Source organism: Mercenaria mercenaria, chromosome 8, assembly GCF_021730395.1.
Source record: "Mercenaria mercenaria strain notata chromosome 8, MADL_Memer_1, whole genome shotgun sequence".
In the NCBI taxonomy this organism is placed as follows: Eukaryota; Metazoa; Mollusca; class Bivalvia; order Venerida; family Veneridae; genus Mercenaria; species Mercenaria mercenaria.
Genome location: NC_069368.1, coordinates 52,655,325 through 52,675,383, shown reverse-complemented (window position 1 = coordinate 52,675,383; position 20,059 = coordinate 52,655,325). Strand labels below are relative to the sequence as shown.

Genomic DNA, 20,059 nt, shown 5'->3' with positions numbered 1-20,059 from the left:
AAACATTTAATCTATCGTTTCAGATGATGGAGTTTAAAATGTATAATACATCTACAAATGGATGGTCACAGCAGAATACAAACGGAACACTTCGCACAGACAAAATAGAAAGTGGTCAAAATTTAAATTATGACCGCACACTACAATATGGATCTGGTTCGGAATACATTTATGACGATTATAACTATTTCAGTGCTGAAATTCATGAGGAATTTCTCAGTAGTATTCATCAACATACTTCGACATTTGCCACATTCCTTTCTATCTGGACATTCCTTGTAAATATTCTCGTTATCTTAGCATGTATGCGCAACAAAGAAACTCGACATGTCGGGTATTACAATCAGATAGTGAACCTTTCAGTTTCTAATCTACTGATTAGTGTGTTTGTCCTTCCGCTCACCATTTACCACATAAAGCAAGAGTGGGATTTAGGGCAGTTATTGTGTAAGATATACGTCATAAGCGACGTCTTGCTGCCATTCTCTTCTATCTCCATTATCATACTCTTGAATATAGACAGACTGATGTCGATAATGCATCCGAGACTTTATTCATGGATATTTCAGAAAACACTGAAAACAGCTATCATTTGTTTGCCATGGTTCGTAGCTGTTATAGTGGTTATTCCAATATGGACTTCTGGCACAATTCCATATGAGAATGGACCCGGTGAATGCATCGTTCTGATCAGCAAAGAATCGGCAATACTGTGTCCATTAATAACATTTTTCATACCATTGACTGGTATAATAGCACTTACGTTTAAACTTCTTCTGTTAAAGATCCAGTTATCCTCTACCACACCGGGGACATTAGAAAGCACAGGCATGTCTTTGAAAAACTATCAGAACCAACAAAACGACGTCGATTGTGAAAGAAGTGATTTTACTCGGCGATCTTTACCAAGTACAAGTACAATGGAAACCAAAGAGAATAGAGACGATCTAGTTGCCCTTTGTGTTGTTAATACAATGTTTGCAGTAATGTGGTTCCCATTCCAGTGTATAAGTTTTCTGTTGTCATTCTGCCATTCTCCATCATGCATTCCGTCAATAGGTCTCAATCAGGTTGTGACCTGGGTTGGAGCCTCCAGTGCTGGAGTAGTTCCAGTATTTTGGTTCATAAACAGCAAACTTAGGGCCGGTTTGCGCAAGGATTGTACAAAAACGACACATGTAGAATCAGCAGAGAGTTCTCACAGTGAGGAAACATTCCTATAGAAAATGATGTTACAAAATTATTTTGTGGATGTCGATTATACCGTCAAAAGGTGTACGATGATTTACAATGTCTTTGACAATCAATGACAATATAGGCTTCTGTGCTGAATATGAGTTGAAAGTAGTTGTTTTAATGTCAAATAAAGTGGCGGATTTATTCAAAATGACAAAATGTGTGATATTTTGACAAAGGGTATACAAGTAAAGTAAAAATATGAGAAAATTTGTATAAAATACTTTATTGCCAGTTCTTTGTTCATTATCTGTGATAGTCTGAGATTAAAGTAGTTGTAACGAAACCAGTTACTTATTGTTAAATGTACGACTAATGTGCAAATGTTTCATAAATTAAATAAAAACAAAATAAATCTACAACTGCAGATATGGTAATATGCTAAAACAGTCTAAGTGTAAGTTTAACTCCACAAAAGTCAGAATTTCAGAAGCGAAGGAGTTGCGTATATCGCCGTTAGAAAATGTTATACCTTAGATATAATCGACAGGATTTAACAATGAACCGGGGCAAAATCCACAGTATAGAGCTAATTTTGGTTGTATCGTTAAGAATAGTGTTAATTAACGATTTTATCTCGTTGATCCGTACTTTAAAGGGAAAGAACTCTTCCGTTATTTTTTGTTGCCTGAGCTAATGATTAAATGTATTAATAAAATCTAACAATGATTTGAAGATAATATTGTATCATCGTTGAAGGAGATATTTAGATTGATGGGCCTCCGCCGCCGAGTGGTTAAGTTCACCTGCCTCTCACCGTTATGAGGAATACACACAGCATGCTATTGAAAGGTTAGTGATTTTACCCAGGTACCAGCCTTGGTCAGAAATAATATTCGAGGGGGGTGTGGGGGGGGGGGGGGGGGGCGTGCAACTTGAGTCTTCCTTTACCTTACCAGAGCTACAAAGCCGCAATATGATACAATTCTGTTTGTGTAACTGAAAAGAATCACCAAAAGTTTTGTCAGGCCGACTGTCTTTCGGTTTGTGCCTCTATCCTTAGATAAATTGAAACGATTTCAAAAAAGGTGGCTTCGATAAATGAGAATATTATAAAAGTACAATGCTTAAATTAGTCGTACAATAACTAGTACTATAAAACTGAACTCAACTCAACAAAACGTGCCTCCATTTTTGACACATTTTGGAGAGTGCCTTAAAATAACACTTTTAAATGTGCGTATATCTTTGGCTCTAGCTGCCTTTTAAATGTACTTATATTTCTAGCACAAGCCGCGACCATTAATAGGGACCGAACGCCACCGTTTGAACAAAATTGTGAAAGAACCTTATAGTTATGGAAAAGACCAAGTTTGACAGAGTCGTTTAATTGTGTAAAGCGACACAATATGAAAAGAATAAAGAGAGAAGCTTGCCAGAATATAATAAAAAAGTTTGATGTAATTCTGACCAGTAGTTTCATAGGAGACGCTGTGAACGACGGACGATTGACAACCAACGACGGACCAAAACTAATAGCTCACCTTGAAGCCAGGATTCAAACTGGCAAAAAAACTAACTAGTATTAAACCAAAATAGCAGATTAAATTAAGTCATTCCGGTCCAAAGATGAAGATTCGGTTATTTAAGTAATGCATATGTTGCTCATCAAAAAATGCTACTGAAATACAGGTTACATATATGAATTGCACTATATCGCGAGGTATTACAGTGGTATATATTTTGAGGGTATATTCAAGTGTGGTTTCTGAGAAATGTTGATGTAAACTAAGTGGACGACTTGAGTATTTCAAATACGATTTGTATCTGTATGAATAAAATAGACGTACTAACATAGTGTCCCAATTCATATGCCCCTTTGAATCCTTTGACGTGACGTGTCATAAGAAACGTTGCTGACAGGGAGTTGTGTTATCTTGAATTATCCCCTTTGGTCCAAAAAGATAACATGACTTTGGAATACAGTTGCGTAATATAGTCTTATGACGTATTTGAACTATTAATATAGAGATTTCATAGTCAATTAAATGTTTGTAAACAGTCTAAAAACAAGGAACGCAGCCTTCCAAAGTGCAACCTATAGACACACACACATGAACGCACATACACAGACAAAGTAAACACGCGAGAACGAAACCAACAGTGATGTATGTTTACTTTGGGACTGTGAAATAAAACAAAAGGAACAAAGGAACACAGTGGAACACCGCCTTGGACCGGTCAGTCAAAAACTCGCCACTGGGGAGCTTACACTGGTTTAACCTCACTCTTAACCCTGCATGTTCCAAAAGCACACGACAGTGTAAATTTAATCCTCGCCAGATGAATCCCTAACACACGCAATGGCATTAGAAGGTATTACATGTAAAACACACAAACAATCCTCTTATAAATTGATATAAAAAGCAAACCTTAAAAATCAAAAACGTATGTACTTTGTAGAAAACAGAACATCATGAGAAACACGTTAAACGAAACAGACTAGAACACAGATATGTTATCAGTATTTTCTACATAATGTTACTGCCTTTTTATATTTAAATACTATATACTATAAACCTAATCATATCCAATGTATCATTTTATATCATTCAAAGCAGTTCGGCTATGTCCTGATACAAGCGCTGAATTTCTACATTATTTCCGAAAAGTAACTTTTGTTCCTAATAGAAAAGTAGAGTAGAGAATGATGGCGAAGGTTTTCCTAGGTTACATACCAACTGAAACTTCAAACTTCTCTCAATAGTTTCGTATATCTTCACATTACGAATATTTATTCATTTATATAGCTGCCTTGCCTTGATAAACACATTCAAAGGCAGCCACTCATGGCGACAATTAATCCTCTGCCAATGCAGATTAAGAGCATTCCGACTAGACGGACATAAATTAGAAATAGAAAAAGCGGAAACTCCACAGGTAGCTCGACACGACAAAAACGAAAATGTTGTAGGCCCGGTTTGATTGAGCCTGGTCATAGACGGTAGTGGAAATCCAGGGCCGAACTCAACAATTATACATGCTACAGGAACAAGAGTTTCTTTACGAGTAAATAGTCAAATTACATTGCTGTTTAAAATATAAGACGAGGATGTCTCTGGTATAGGATGCAAAAACACAAAATATATCTTATGAGTAATAGTCCATTGACATGTAAACAAAGTTTAATCCTGGCCCATACCTTTACGCTGTCAACATGATTCTTGTACGAGATACATTGCCTTATTATGGTGATTATTTGTCTCAGGGTACTTGGAAACACTACTATATACTACAGATTTCTGTGCTTAAGGTTTTCTATACAATTAAAAAAATAAAGTCGGATACTGTTTGACCCGCCTTTCCAAGAGCATGCGTTTTTTTTCTATAAAATGCAATACTTTTGATATTTTACATAATTCTACAGAACATATATGGTGGTGATAGGAAGCTTAACTCATTCAGGCCTGATAACTTATCTCTGATAAGAATCTAAAAACTATTAATTTTGAATTCATCGTTCAAAACGATTTTTCTGAATTAGTTTCCTTTGAAAATTCTAGACATTTACGACATCAAATGATTTAAAAATTGCTTTTGAATTTATTTGTAAATGAATTCTTATAAATATTTTAGGATATATTAAAATAAAAATGTTTACAAAAGATGTAAAATTTCTGAATAATATTGTTTTTGAAATTGAAAATTTGACCGATGTTTACAATGTGATATACATTTATAACCTTGAAATTGACTTGACAGTAGATAAGATATTCAGAACTTAACAGTATATAGTATACTATCATCTTCAGATACTTTTGGAACGGTGTAAAGTTTATATCTGGATCTTGTAAAGTGAAGTTACATTTTAGACGGCAAATCTCTGTGACTAATACAGTCGATAGTGTGTGTTTCTTTTCTTTAATCAAATGTTTTTATATTAAATGATCAGGTAAAACAAATTATATGTGTTGGTTAAAGCAGTTATGTTTGTATGTTATAAATTAAGTCACAGCGTAACGATTCATATCATATAGTGCTGCTGGATGTGACTCTCAAGTGCAGCTCCTGTCATGACTGGAGGCACAGATGATAACTGGATAGAACCACTGACTTTTGGCAAACAGGGGCATGGCCTCCTCAAGTAGCGAACTCCTGGAGTTGAGGGGTATTCGATTCAAAGTTTTAATGATAATGATTCGGTTAAATATCAGAGGATGCCTCAACAACTAGACATCAAATTAATTTTATATAAAGGTATTCTGGCTTCGAATCACGTCCCTACATCATAATAGCCTTAACCTTACTTACATTTTACATGATATTTTTGAACAATTTGGGGACTAATAAAGCTCTTACTACTTTGGAGATACCGTATTTAAATCAACGTATACCACTAAAATATATACAGATCACTGTGGGTGAATATGTTCAACTATGGGGCAGACAAAAACAGGTAAGTTGTTTATTCTTGTACTTTGAAACTAAAAAAAACAGATTCATATTTAACGAGAAAAAATAATGTATTATCCCGCATGTTTTAGCTGACGCAACACGCAGAAAAGATATCACTGAAAATATAGACGGTTTCAGCTCATAGACGGAATACTAAACCACATATTTACAAAAGCCTGTAAGAAGCAACTTTGTATTCTCCGGCGTTTTTGAGAAAAGTTTGTCTGCTGTACATATTCTTGATCAACGCCGTTGAAAGATAAAGAGATATTGGTTCATGTTTTGTTACTGCTACTACTGTTGTCACTATTGCCCAGTTTTCGTTTTCGCTGCTACTATTGCTACTTCTGCTACTTAAATTTCACGATTTTTGCAAATTTACATTTATGCAACTGCTACTGCTACTGTTACTGCTACTACCCATTAAGAAAGAAAACCTTCCTTATTTCACAGGTACAGATTTTTATACGAGGGTATAATTAACAATTAGTAATTACATATAATTAGAAATATCGAAGAACTGCATTAAAAGGGGATGATTAGGTATACATTTGAAATGTTTGAAACTTTGTTATCTAAATTCTTGTCATGAATCAAAGATGTCGTTTTGTATCCAACTAATTGGAATCGATATTTAAAACATAGTCACAAAGGAAAACGCGAACCCCAAGCGATTTATAATTAAATGAAAACAATCTTTACCGGCAAATTAGCAATAAAATGCTAAAACTGTTAGTAACGCTTTATGTGGTAATTGTCTTTTAATTTGATTTTATAACTGTAAATACATTTTTATAACATCTATTGTGTAATTTGGTCCCGTAATGAAAAAAATGTTTTTTAGGTTTGACTTATTTAAGATCTCAAGTAGTCACTTGATATATATGTAGTAATTGTGTTTTATTTGATTATGTAACTGTAGACATAGTTTTGTTACATCAACTAGTCTAAGCTTGTCCAAATGGCAGTTATGGGTGATGGCAAAAATGACTTTCGGTTTAACTTAATTAGTCTCCCAATGAGTTACCCGCCTTGTTCTCTTTTAGGGCAAAAGCATTATTTTGAATACATCTGCGGGTGTCTTTAAATTAAAGTTTGGTACTTCTAACATGTGTAAATATTAAGTTCAGCTCAACCCATGGGTGGGGGCTAGAGGGCGTACGCTGTAACTTGCATTGCCACTACCGTTCATTTGAACAGGCTCAAGCAAACCGAGCCCGCGGCATTTTCCCTTATGTCGTTTCGCGCTACCTGTGGTTTTCCACTTTTTCTATTTTATTATCACAGCAGCATTGTTCGTGCCGTGTTGCGGCCGTAAAAGGTCTCCCCGTACCTTCAATCAGAGCTTTATATTTCGATCTCCTCAGATAGTTCAGCACGACATTTATGACGTGTAAGTGTACTGTTACATTGATCAGCTTAAACATTGCGGCTTGGTTTGTTCCAATACTCCCGCTTTAAAAGCTTTGGGTATTGTTGAATCACCCCTTTGATACGGTGTCTGCTTTTTAATTTTGTCTTTCTGGCAGTGTCTGTGATATGCAGATCTCCTTTCTAAATTCCAGTTTGTACAGTTATGCTAAATGGTTAAATAATGCGGAATGCTGAAATGATTAATACAACACAACAAAAAGGTACCAACTATTATTGCATTAAAGAGACGTGACGGTCATAGACCTGATGCCAACACGTGTTCGTGGCTCAAAGTGTAAAACCTGACTTTATTGAGAAGATAGGGGGCGAGGTTAAATTTCACGTCTTTTTTCAAATACAAATTGGACACTGCCAGTTTGATTTGTTTTTATTACCTATTACCCCATTCTTCATTGATAACTTGATATTCATATACCAGTCATTATGCTAGGACTGAATGTATTTCAGTAGAAAATTGCGAATTGTGAACTAAATTAATGTCTCCATAGAAATGAACAAAGCTACCTTCAGGTATATATTTTTATTTATCTAACATTAAAATTAAAGGTTTTTGACACTTGTCAATTCTAGGAACACAGTTTCAGCTTTAAAGACGCTCGCGACAGTTCCGTCAGTTTTTTTTTTCGCAATAATAGATTTTGATGAAATGTTCTGTATTACAAGATCATGTTATGATATATTGAAAAAATGAAATAAAAATACTAGGTCACCAGCATTGTTTCAATTTTATTTAATCTCAGATACGATGCTATTTTGAACATTTTTTAAAATTTCCATACTCCTACCATGTATTTCAGTAAAGTACAATAACTAGTATAAATTTGAAATCTAAGCATTTTTGTAACAGAAAACAATATTTCTAGTGGGGACATGCTCAGAAAAATCAAAAAATTAACTTTGTAAAAAATAACAATAGTTGCCCAGCAGACCGATGGTTATTTTTTCATATTTTTGTCAGTCTTAAGTCGGTATTTCTGCTATTTTATCGAGTTTCACATAATAGAACTAAATCAAACTTTGCACATCTATTTGCTTATGTCTATCTAATCTAAAACAAAAAGAAAATTTGTAGGTCACCTTATTAGATTTGGCATAAATTCAATTACAACGTGGTGGGGTGTGGCGGGCATTTATAGAATGCAGGTTGGTACGAAAAACGTAATCAATTTTTATTTCAAACAAGTACATATACTCAGCCAAAATCTTTGACAGTATTTTGTTTTTGTCCACAACTTAAGGCAAAGATAGTTTATAAGAGGATCAAATGGCTCTAGGTTCCTCCCCTGAGGAACAGCTGGAATAATATCGTTGAAAGTGTGACTGAAGAAACTGTGATAACAATTATTGTAAGCACACACGAATGATTCGAAACATAGAACGCATCAAAGGCAAATAATAGCAACATAGGTTTGTCTGAATCTTTTAATTAGAGGCAACGCAACATTTGTCATGTTCTCTTGCATCGGCTGAAGCGGAGTTACGTCAAATGTAAAGTAATTGATTGAGTCAACGCACTGTGAAAAACTTTTGCACACTCAAGAGTAGTTTTAAGCGGAACATTGAATGGAAAACAAATAAAACCAAGCTGCTCATTCTAAGTGGGTTTGAATAAAGTGAATTTCCTTCCTAGTAGAAATAACGTTTCTGACAACATAAAAAAACTACAACAGATTCAGATATATTCAGAAATCAATTTTCTGATAAATTCATGCAATAAAATATGCTTTATCTGACATCCCTGAAGAGAACAAACAAGGTTTTTCTTATCAAGAATAAATAATGCAACATTTAGATATCGTTTGTTTTATTCCAGTCCGTAACTGGAAAATCCGTATTTACTTGCAGATGCCTGTCGCAGAAAATGACTGAAATACAGGGGTATTGAAAGAGATATTTCCTATTTGTTTTTACAAATAATAAGCTGCATTATAAAATGACAAAACCAAAACGTAATAAATAGATGTTAAAATGTAGATGAAAATAAAATGAGAAAATATAAAGATGTCATCATTATTTTTTCTTGCCGTTATTATGTGCTCCTCGTAACAGAAAGAAATAAAAGGTGTACTGGTTAAAGTTTGCCGCGTGACATGCACCACACGTGGTCAATATATGATCAGCCGTCCTTTTGCAAGTATAGATTTTTCTTGCTTATCTTAATTTTAATAATGCTTTTTAATCTAATATTCTACTGATTATTTCTTACTGGACGTTTAGCATTGATTTTCATTTGATAACCCGTTTAGACTATTTACGTTGCTTAAATCAAAAACGTTTCTTAGATTTCTTTCTTTGAACAGATTTTTATTTTTTACATATATCTGCTTCAATATATTTTTTTTTCAATAGCATTGATCCAAAGTGTTTGCTACCACTCCCCGTTTCTGAGGTATGGACATGATAAAAAATGACCAGTCTAAAATTGGCATTCAAATCTGAAAGCTAAAAACTAAAGCAACTATAAATTGAATTTCATGACAAATCGTTTTTATTTTCTTAGATTTTCACTTCAGTACTCAATAAGACATCATTGATGCAAATAATTGTATTACATCATTACACAATAAGAGTAATTTTCCTTTAATTTTATTACTGAGAAAATTTATCAGCTATACTATAATATATATTCTAACACGATCTGCATCAATTACTATATAAACATATAGCGAAATCGCCTATACATGAATCTACGATAACATATGGTTGGCTGTTACATTTCACTCCCTGTTATTGTGACATAAGAGATTCTACTTCAGTTCCATTACATACGAATTATTTCAGGGCCAAACGGTTGAAAACAGCATTTCAAAAACATAAATATGATAAAAAGTCATACCTACTTATGTGTAGGACTGTAAAACACGTTCTGATCTCTACGAGCGAATTCAGTTAGCTCAATTATGATTAAGTGGTGACGACTAAAATGTATGACATAAAGTATGACGTCATAATGATGTGACATCATATAAAAATTAAGCTCGTCACTCGTAACACAGGGTCAACTCGCCTAATTTGATGATTTTGTTCATAATTAGTTTGCGAGCTGTTAGATTACTAATTTATAAATACTTCTCAAAATTCTGATAAAAAAGAAACAATTATCTATACGTTCCATTTGCTATGTAACACTTTCTAACCATAGGGGGTAAATTGTAACCGCATATGACCCGAATGACGTATTACGCTGAAAATGTAGTACTGTAAAATGCGAATTATTTGCGTTGTTATAATCGAAATAATAAATATGTTCCAAAAATTTTATCAATTAATAAAACATGGGCAGGAGTTCGGATGCGAATAATTAAATCACTCGTGCTACGCACTCGTGAATGCGGAGCAGTTATAATCAAGATAAGAACATGACATGGAAAGGATAGCCGGAAAATGTCGTAAATGTTACTATCATGAATGCAGATAATAAAAGTAATATTATACATTGAATAGCTTACTAATAGTAAAGCCGCAGAATGCATCAATTAATCAGACGAAAGAGAACTCATTAAGCAATTTAAGTAAGAGACTTAAAATGAATCCGAAGCTATATTATTAACATAACCGCTTGTGGGCGCTATAATACCGACTCATCATTACCATATCCATAGTAGCTTGTTTGAAATGATGTACTTTATTCAAATATGACCAAATGTCTATAAATCGTTGGAGATAACTGATGGCGCAATGTTCGAGATAATTCACCAGTTTGAACTACGAACCTCTTACCATTTAATAAAAGCCGGCTTCTTATCAACTGTTCTTTCTTTTTGACAGAGTGTAATAATTACTGTAATGTGTTCATCTGTAATCGATGTCAGCTATGTCAAAAGAACACTAATCCTTTAAATAAACAAACGTTTGAATCTAAAACAATTTGTAACATAGAGATTAAAAGTAGGAAAATACATGTAGTCTTGACCGAAAAGACGGAAGTCAAATGAACATGTTTTTAGCTTATAGAACCATTCAAGTGTTTGTCTGTGTCTATGACTAGGTATATTGGGGGAGGGTTAGGAGGCAAACATCTTGCAATTATCAGGTTTAACTGTTTAACAAGAGTATTCAAAGATGGTTAGCTGATGTAAAACTGCCATAGCCATATCGGCCATTGATATACACAAACAGCAAGAAAATGTATGTATTCATTAGTTCTTTTATGTATACAAAAGATAATAGGTAAGGGTATATTTCTCGGAATTACAGAGCACCACAAACACAGCCTCAGAGCCACGCGTTTGCAAAGTAGGCCCACTACAAAAAGAAGCTGTAACGGAAAAATATTACAGACGGGTTGCTTTAAAAATCCAACAAGCACATTTTAATCATATGCAAAATATAGATAGAGTGGGAGGAAGGGGTAAGGGGTAGAAAGGGGTGGGGGATCGGGTTGAAGGGTAAAGTGGAACAAGGATGAATATTCAAAAGGGAATGATACGTTCCTTAATCACAGTTACACTATAACGTAAACCACAGCAGCGCAGACACTCTTGTACAAAGATGATCGCGCGCGCACACACACACACACACACACACACACATACATACACATACACACACAACTAACATACATAGATAAACAGACAAGTATGATATAACAACACTGTAGGGCACCACCCAAGACACACAGACGCACAAGCACACAAACGCATACATATAAACAGGAAAAAAGCAACAATCGGACACCGCCTTAGGATTACGGAAGCCAAAATTAAGGTGGGCACAATAACTTACTCATAGTAAAATGTGAGGGGATGCCAAAGCAAGGGAGCGCAATTGCAATACACATAAAAACTAAAGTTGGCATTACCTATTTAGATATACGTGTAGCTACTGCCACAAAGTTTACAATCTGAAAAAATAATCAAAGGATAATATTCTGAAAAGAAACATTCTAGGTGCCACATACAGAAAAACATCATACGGCATCATATACTTAATCACGGGTTAGATTTTTTCGCAGTAATGATTCTTGATTGGCCCTCTACCGAAATTATTAAAGCAATCTTATTTAAAAAGTTTACCCAGGAGCGTCTTGCCTTTGAAAATCTTAGGAAATCCCCTTGAATCTGCATACCAGTCGTCAACGTTAGTTAGCAGAAACGCCTTCTTTGGATGGCTCTGGCAAAATATTTACCTGTGGTTTAAGCAGTGATACTCTGGTGAGCAATCTAGAGCAATTTTTGTCCGCTTGCTGCACTTGAGTGTAATTTAGTTCGCTTTGTTTATTACTTTTGGAAGCTTTTTTTAAAATCAACAAACATCAACAAAACAAGTTTCTAATTTTAACTATAACTTTTTTTTTTCTCTATATTTGAAAATAAAAATTCTTATTAATCTTTTCATCATTGAGTCTTCTCACAGACAGCTCACCGAAACTGCAGCATTATTTATTTATTGTAAACAACTGGAAAAAAACAAAAAAGTGTTTAGACTTAAAACATCGAAAACATACTCATGGACCATTACCATTTTTGCCGCTGTTTTCCGTCAGGCAGTAGAGTGTTTCAGCATAAATAATCACAGAGCCGGAAGTAATCTTATTTTGCAGAAATAGAAACTGTGTTTCATTAGGTTAATTTTGCAAGTGCTAAAGTAAACAAAATCGACACTTAAGAATTTGATTAAATCCCGATTTCTTTTAAAATCCAGATATACTTATGAAATTCGGCCTAAACTTTATTTTTGTTAGAATTACTCAAAGAATATGGAACACTATCAAGTTTGGTTTTAAATGGGAGCCTACGGGAAAATCACTTTTTGTTTTCAGTATAGAATTCAAAGAAGCATCTAACAATTGTAAATTTACATCATTCTTATCTTCCCAATCTGACTAAAGTACATCTCCAATTAACGCTACGCACATTGGATCTGAAGACGTGCTATTGATAGCCTCGTTCTGACGACCCTTCCGCTAGGAAATCAGAGCCTTACTTACAACATTTTATATGTGAGAGTAGAAGTTTAAAAAAAATCTATATCTAGCCTGTGTTTTTCATATTTATTATGACTGCGCCGTCGTGTTTTGAGAGGTATCATATGTCACGGTACGGACTTGGTCACGCAAGCGGAAAATATGTGTCAGGAAGCAAGTTAGATAAGTCGGTATAGCACTCGCCCTATAAGCGAGGGGTCCGGGGTTCGAGCCCCGGACTAAATGCACATTTTTCTCACCCTGTGACATTCTACGCTATTTTGATGGTTCAGCCAAATTCTTGTTGAAACGAGTCGTCTGATTGGTTCAAATAAAAATAGATCTGCGATAATGAAAATAACAATATCGGAAATCCAAAATATACAGAAGACGAATGTGAATGGGTCATTCTCAGATCTTCGTTTAGAAGATCAAGTACTTTAGTCTGATTGCTTATTTTTCTTTTTGTTAAATAAGTTATATAGTCCGCTTATGTTTTAGATAATGGCCAAAAAGTAGAAGTATCTGTTTTAATTACAAGTTATCTAATGTGTTCATATATCAATATTTTTGCTCTTACACAAGATAGAAGCGTTGCAAGCTTTATCAATTTACAAAGCTTGCCATTTGGGTACTCGTATGATTGGAGATTATGCTTCCTGATGTCCGATCCTAGCTTAATTCTATGACTTACGGGAAAAGTATTTTAAGCTATCACTTCCGCTTTCAAAACGTGCAGAAATATTTTAAATACGGATATAATCAGTGTCGGAAATCCATTAAGAATATTTTATAGATCAGTTTTAATGACACATGAAACAATGATACAATGTCATTATTTCTCCATATTTCATTTCTTCTAGGAGTGTTGATTTATTTTAATGTGAAAAACATGTTGTTGATATATCGTTATCTGAGTATTTGATGAAAACAATGAGAAATAAAACATCATTTTAGTTCGTAAGTGTCTATTTTCCTTCCATGTAGCAGTCAATCCTGTAGTCAGATGTGAGATAAAATGATACAATAAGCACAGAAAACAAGATGCACATGTGGGCATTTGGTAAAAAATTACCGTTCAATAACAAGTGTGATGCCTTCATGTAAACCTACTGGTACAAGTGTTTTTTTCAATGTTAAGTTACGTGGAATTTACGGTGTTGCAATAGGGCCCTCGTACTGTCGTAATGTCGACCGTTGTAGATGGGGATATTACGATAACAGTACGGTTCGAAAGCACGGCAACTGTATTGCGTCATCGTATTGTACTGGCAAACTGTCGTATTGTATTATCATTGTGGTATCGCATAAACAGTATGACATTAATATCACCAATAGCATCGTGTTTTTGAGGTCGACAGTTCGGCATAAAACATTGATATCGTGTTATCGTGTTCAGTTGTTTTCCTTTCTTTTTTTTCGCTATATATTGTATTTTGTTGCTTAAGCGTGCAGAAGATATAAAATGTGTACAAACATTTATGCATAGTTATGATAGTACTGTTAATACGCATAAACCTGTTAATTTTATGGGGTTTTTTTAATTACAAATACTATATGAAATAATTGTTCATGTCTTTAAAGTTGAAATTTGGATATACTATACATTTAATAATGAATGCCTTCGCTGTAATTAGGTATGCATTCAACATTTCCAAAGAAATTTTATTTCCAGCTTTTTGCAACAGACCTCTGTTTATCACACAAAAATGGTGCAGTAGTAGATATTCTACTTTTCACCTGATACATGTATGTACAGTTATGGAACCTTTTCATACCGCAACTCATATTATTGTGTGTCAGGAAATTGTGTTTCTTGTGTGTCAGGAAATTGTGTACAAAATGCCACTCACCGTTGATTTGTAAATCAGTTAAGTAATTGATTTTCATATCAACCAAATAGTCAGTAGTATCAATGGTATTATCCTCACGACTTTCACAGAATTAGAAATTTACAAAATTAGAAAATTACTCAAAACACAATAACATCCACTAATGGTTTCTCTAAAATTATTGACATTTCACAGACAGAACAGATATTTTTGCTGTTACAATTAGTTTCCTGTAGAAGATTATTCTGTATAACGCTGATTAGTTGATTTTATTGCTCATGTTTGATGAAACAATGGCTAAGATGCCCGATGTTTTGCAACATTTTAAGGCATTTAATATCATCTTAAACGTAATGGAACACTGATATTTAATCAAATAAATATTGTTCCTTTCGACACTGCAAGTTTCATGTTTCCCCTGTAAGTCGTTTTCATTCATCAGCGACTAAACCAGACCTTCAAACAACGCATAAAAAACAGCATTCAGTCTGAGCAGCTTACAATAAATTATCCAACTGGTAAATACATTGTACAACAAAATATATTTCATTTAGAACGTATATTTGTATGATGGGAAATGATAAGAAAGGAAATTGATTACTGGTCCGCTTTGTTGCACTTGAAAATTCAATTGTTGAACTCGCTTTTAGAAAGGACGTTACGACAATTTTGTTTTAGAAAGCTTTATCTTCGTTAAGAAAGTGAAAGCACATTGACTACCAAAACCGAGAAAAAGCATCAAAGTTGCTGTAAACACAGTTTGCATGTACTAGTTAGTAATGAATTTACAATAATATAGTTACGCAACTAACAACTGATAGTAGCATAATATAAGTATCAATTTGAATATCCTACATTCATATATTTGCTGGCATTTTTTTTATATCTTGCTCTGTTACAGTTTAACTGTTATTCCGTTACTTTTAATTATCTTGCATACGATGCATGCAAACGTCCCCTCTTTGCTGCCAAATAAAGTTATTTAAAATAAAATCTGAATATGTTTAAACCTTCAAAATGTCAGGTTTCCTTTTTCTTACATAATAACAGATTTTAGTTGATTGCTTTAATCTCTTTTCATCTTATGCTACTGTATCAGTATTTAATATTTATCCAATGTCGGTTTTATTTGAGAGTTTCAAAACATTAATGTTTCATTGTTTCATAGTTTTGACTTTTTAAAGACGGTGTTTTGCTATATAGTAAGTAACATTTTAATATTTAGAATCTAAAAAGATTATCATATCATTTGAATCATCACATTGTTATTCTTCATTCATTCTTAATGGCGTTGTCTTTTCAGTTTGTACTTTGTCAATATCATCTTGACCCCTTGAAGAACATATCACAATTACAGAAAAATACAGGTTCAAAGACAAAACGTTAGAGCCTTTGATTATCTTCTGAACCCCTGATTCTTTTCTGCTATTAGGTAGCTCTCGAAAGTAAAACAAGTGTTTATCTATTTTGTATGTTAGGTTTTGCATCTTTAAAAGTAATAAACAAATGTATAAGTGACGTTTCCAGACATTGAAGTAACAATATTGACGTCACAATTGAAATTAATTTTAAAAAATGAGAGAATGATGATATTCGCGTAGGAGCAGATTACAGGGAAACATTTATATACTGTTCGATTTCTAGAAATATCAGTTATCAGTATCATATTTTGATTAAGGAGAACAATTTTGATGCTTTGACAGTGGTCATTTTTATCAACTGGCTCAAGTAGTTAAACAACGTTATGTGTTGTCGTCGTTGCATGTTTGCTAATATCTTTGTTTGTTGTTTTTTTTAAATTTCAATTTGTATTTTTTACAATTCGAGAAGCTGATATGAAAGAAGTGTTTAAATGCATAGAGATAAAGACACACCACAACTTCTTTCGCATTTACCTCTCGAATTGTACTATGATGTTAAATTTGTCACGATTTACATCCTCAACACATTTATATCATCCTTGTAAACCAAGTTTATTTCTATACTGTTAAAGACACACGGAATGATTTTGTAATGTTTTTGCTATCTGTTTATCGAATTATCGAAATTGGATTAAATGTAAACGCACTTTTAACGTCTGAATATTTAGTAAAAATGACAGACATTTTGTTTTTATGACAACGTATAACAAAATGACTGATTTGATATACTTTAGATATATATTTGAACTGTTCTTTTGAAACTTTCTATAGTTTTAACAACTAGAATGAAAAATATTAATATGTTTTTCATTCTTATCTATTAAACTGTAGGAAATAATCTATTCGAAAGAAGGTCTGCTGAAAAATGTGTAAATGACGCCATAAATATAACTTTATTATGTATTAAGCCAATTCTGGCCCATGTACATGCACTAAAATAACATAATCATAGAATAAATCATAGTGAAAATATACGAGATGTGTAAGAAAGATAACAATAAATATATCAATAGACGAACACTTTATACCAAGTGCATGTTACGTCTTTTAGAGGGGGAGAGACTGTAAGAACATTATGTAACATTATTACAAATATCGAGTGTTACAACATAATAGAGACTTTTAATAACATTTATTAATGACTGCTATACAAGCAAGTTTCGTTTTTCAAACGCCTTGTATACATACGCTGAAAGTTTTCTTAAATCAGAAACATTTTCTGTTTTAATTAGTTTCATAAATTTGATATAATTAGGATGAAACCGATAGTATCTTCTAATGAAGTGATGCCATAAATACTTGAATGGGTGAACCTTGGTAAGCCATTACCTTAAATTTCAAAATGTATCATTTTCGATTGCGGCCCGTTAATCTTTTATTTTTTTCTAAACCATGACTTTCATATAAAGTCAACACGTAGTTAGGCATTCTTTTCCCTTCGATGTGTGAGTGCTCTAATCCAATTAATTACATTTCTTGATGTTTTATCTGCGTATTTACATTTCAATGGAAACATGTCAACTTTTCAGTTTTAATGTACAGCATATCGGAAATATAGAAATAAACTCCGAGTCGTATAGAGTCAGTCTTGTCTGAACAAAGATTCTTGCCAAAATCATTCTGTTGTTATTTACGAACAAAATTTGTTTGAATATCACAAAAAAGATTATTGTTTTTTATAACCCACTTAAGTCTAGCAAAGAATTTATGCTGAAAAAAATAATTAAGGGTACATCAATCTAGTACCTCTTTGAAGCGTACATTGAAACATAAGCAAATAATTATAGTACTGCTATAATGATGTATTCAGAAATGTCAGTAATCAGGATTTAGTAAAAACATGACAAAAACAGGTATTCACTAATTATCTAATTATTAAAACAAACATTAGAACATTGAGAATGCATCAAATCATAAAATATACTGGTTTATTTATTAAAATAAACACATATATCTAATCATATTAATCACTCGTCGCGCTTTTTCAGGTATTGTCATTTTTGGTTGCGGGTTTATCTACTTTGACTCGCTCGTTTCATGCTTAAATCATTAGAAAGTGCTACAGTGCAAAAGTAATTAGGCTAATAATTATCTTTAGGCATTCGATTTAAATCAAACTCTTTATCCAGGGATGAATGCGGCGAAGGGTCTATAATTTTGTCTATACGCTGTTAGACTTCTTTCACATTCACCTCCATCACATATCGCACTTGAATCAGTCAGGTACCTTAATTTTCTGAAAATACCATTCCTTGATAAAAGCACAGAGATTATCCATTCATATAGTTCTTTAGAGAAAACCGATATATACCATATTACTTTCCTGCGAATTGCAGCACATTGAGGAAGACTTTTTTCTGTATTAATGTGCTCAAGTCAATAGAGCCTAATCGCCTCTCCACTTCACCGAATTAAGATTCTTTACTGAATATTAGATAGTTTGCGAGTTTGGTATATCAATATAGAATGCTATGTTGTTATGAAAAAGTCATAACAAGTTCATAAGTCAAGCTAAGGAAGCATTAGTTTAGTAATACTTCATTACGACGTAGGTTGTAAAACGTTGGATGTAAATATAATATGCCTTTATCCTGCAGTATCCAAGGATCCAGTACATTTTTAGAGCTTCTCAGAATACAGTTGCCTACTTGAATATAAAACTGTAACCACGCACCTGAAATACAAATATTGTAATATTAACACCACTGTCTGTACCTCATAACAAGCTATTAGCAATACAATTCTAACATCTCTTTTTCTCTACAAGTCGCGTAATCTGATCACGAAAAAAGTTTAAAATGCCAGTTTTCAAATTGCTACAGGAAATTCCCCGAAGATGACAATACCAAATGCTACACGCTATCTCACTATAATTTAACTGCAAAATCCCAAAATAAGCGAAATATACATGTTTTATTCGTACCGTCTTTTTAATATTCAATTTTCCAGAGGCCCCTGTCAAAATGACAGCTTTACTTTAAACTAGGTGAAGTAATGTATGCATTAGCTTCCGCAAGTCACTACGTCAAAATTTTATGGTCAAGGCTACTCCACTGAAACTCAATTCTTGCCACTGAAACTTGAATCTGACATACATATATTACTAGTTTAAAGTATATATATCCACTGTAATCCATGATCTGTGTCTTATTTCTAAATTTGAACGTGACAGTTTGGCACAAAGTGCTGAAAACTGTTTAAATGGCCCTTAAAGTCTGAAAGAGAAATAATAGATTCGACTTATTCATACGGTTTGGCCTTGATGCATTCAAGTAAATGATAACAACTTTAATAAAATTTTGAATCGTATTATCTCAATCACGAAAACATTAACCCTCGGTGACTGAGAACAGGAAATAATTAATGTTAAGCAAATTAACATATTTTGGTTCATGTTATACTTAAAAATACAGACGGGCAACAGTTGCTGTGTTAAATGCCTCACGATGCAAGAAACAAGCCAAACATATGAACACTTGCATATCAATACAACAATAGCTGCAATGAATCAATTGCTAGCATGTGACGAGGATTGTATTTCATACAGGAACGAGTATCAAGGTTAGTGAATTTTTTGCAAAAACAGGAACAACATATAAATAAAAAAAATCATTTAATTTGTATTCTTGTTAGTTTGTATAAAAATGCCAAAATGTGATATTTTAACTTCAGTTTTCAGGGGTCAAATTGACTTTCATGACGATTATCTAAAATCATATTGTACGAAGTTGCAGAATTCCATCATAATCTATGTAGACACTATTTTCTTTGTTACCCACGATGTCTGTACAGCAAAAAGCAACTCGCACAAACCTGTAAAAAAAGCATAAGTAGTT

At 33.4% G+C, this 20,059-nt stretch overlaps 1 protein-coding gene across 2 annotated transcripts in view; it reads left to right on the top strand.

The window, feature by feature from the left end:
* Positions 1–2,002, top strand: part of LOC123566328 (5-hydroxytryptamine receptor 5A-like) — a 43,300-nt gene extending 41,298 nt beyond the window's left edge. Inside the window, exon 2 of one of the 2 annotated variants that reach the window (XM_053549985.1) lies at positions 24–2,002. In XM_053549985.1, coding sequence (XP_053405960.1) covers positions 24–1,223 — 1,200 coding nt within the window. In that variant the 3' untranslated portion in view covers positions 1,224–2,002. The remainder of the gene's footprint in view (positions 1–23) is intronic. The other variant, XM_045360304.2, reaches the window with a different exon arrangement.
* Positions 2,003–20,059: the final 18,057 nt, after the last annotated feature.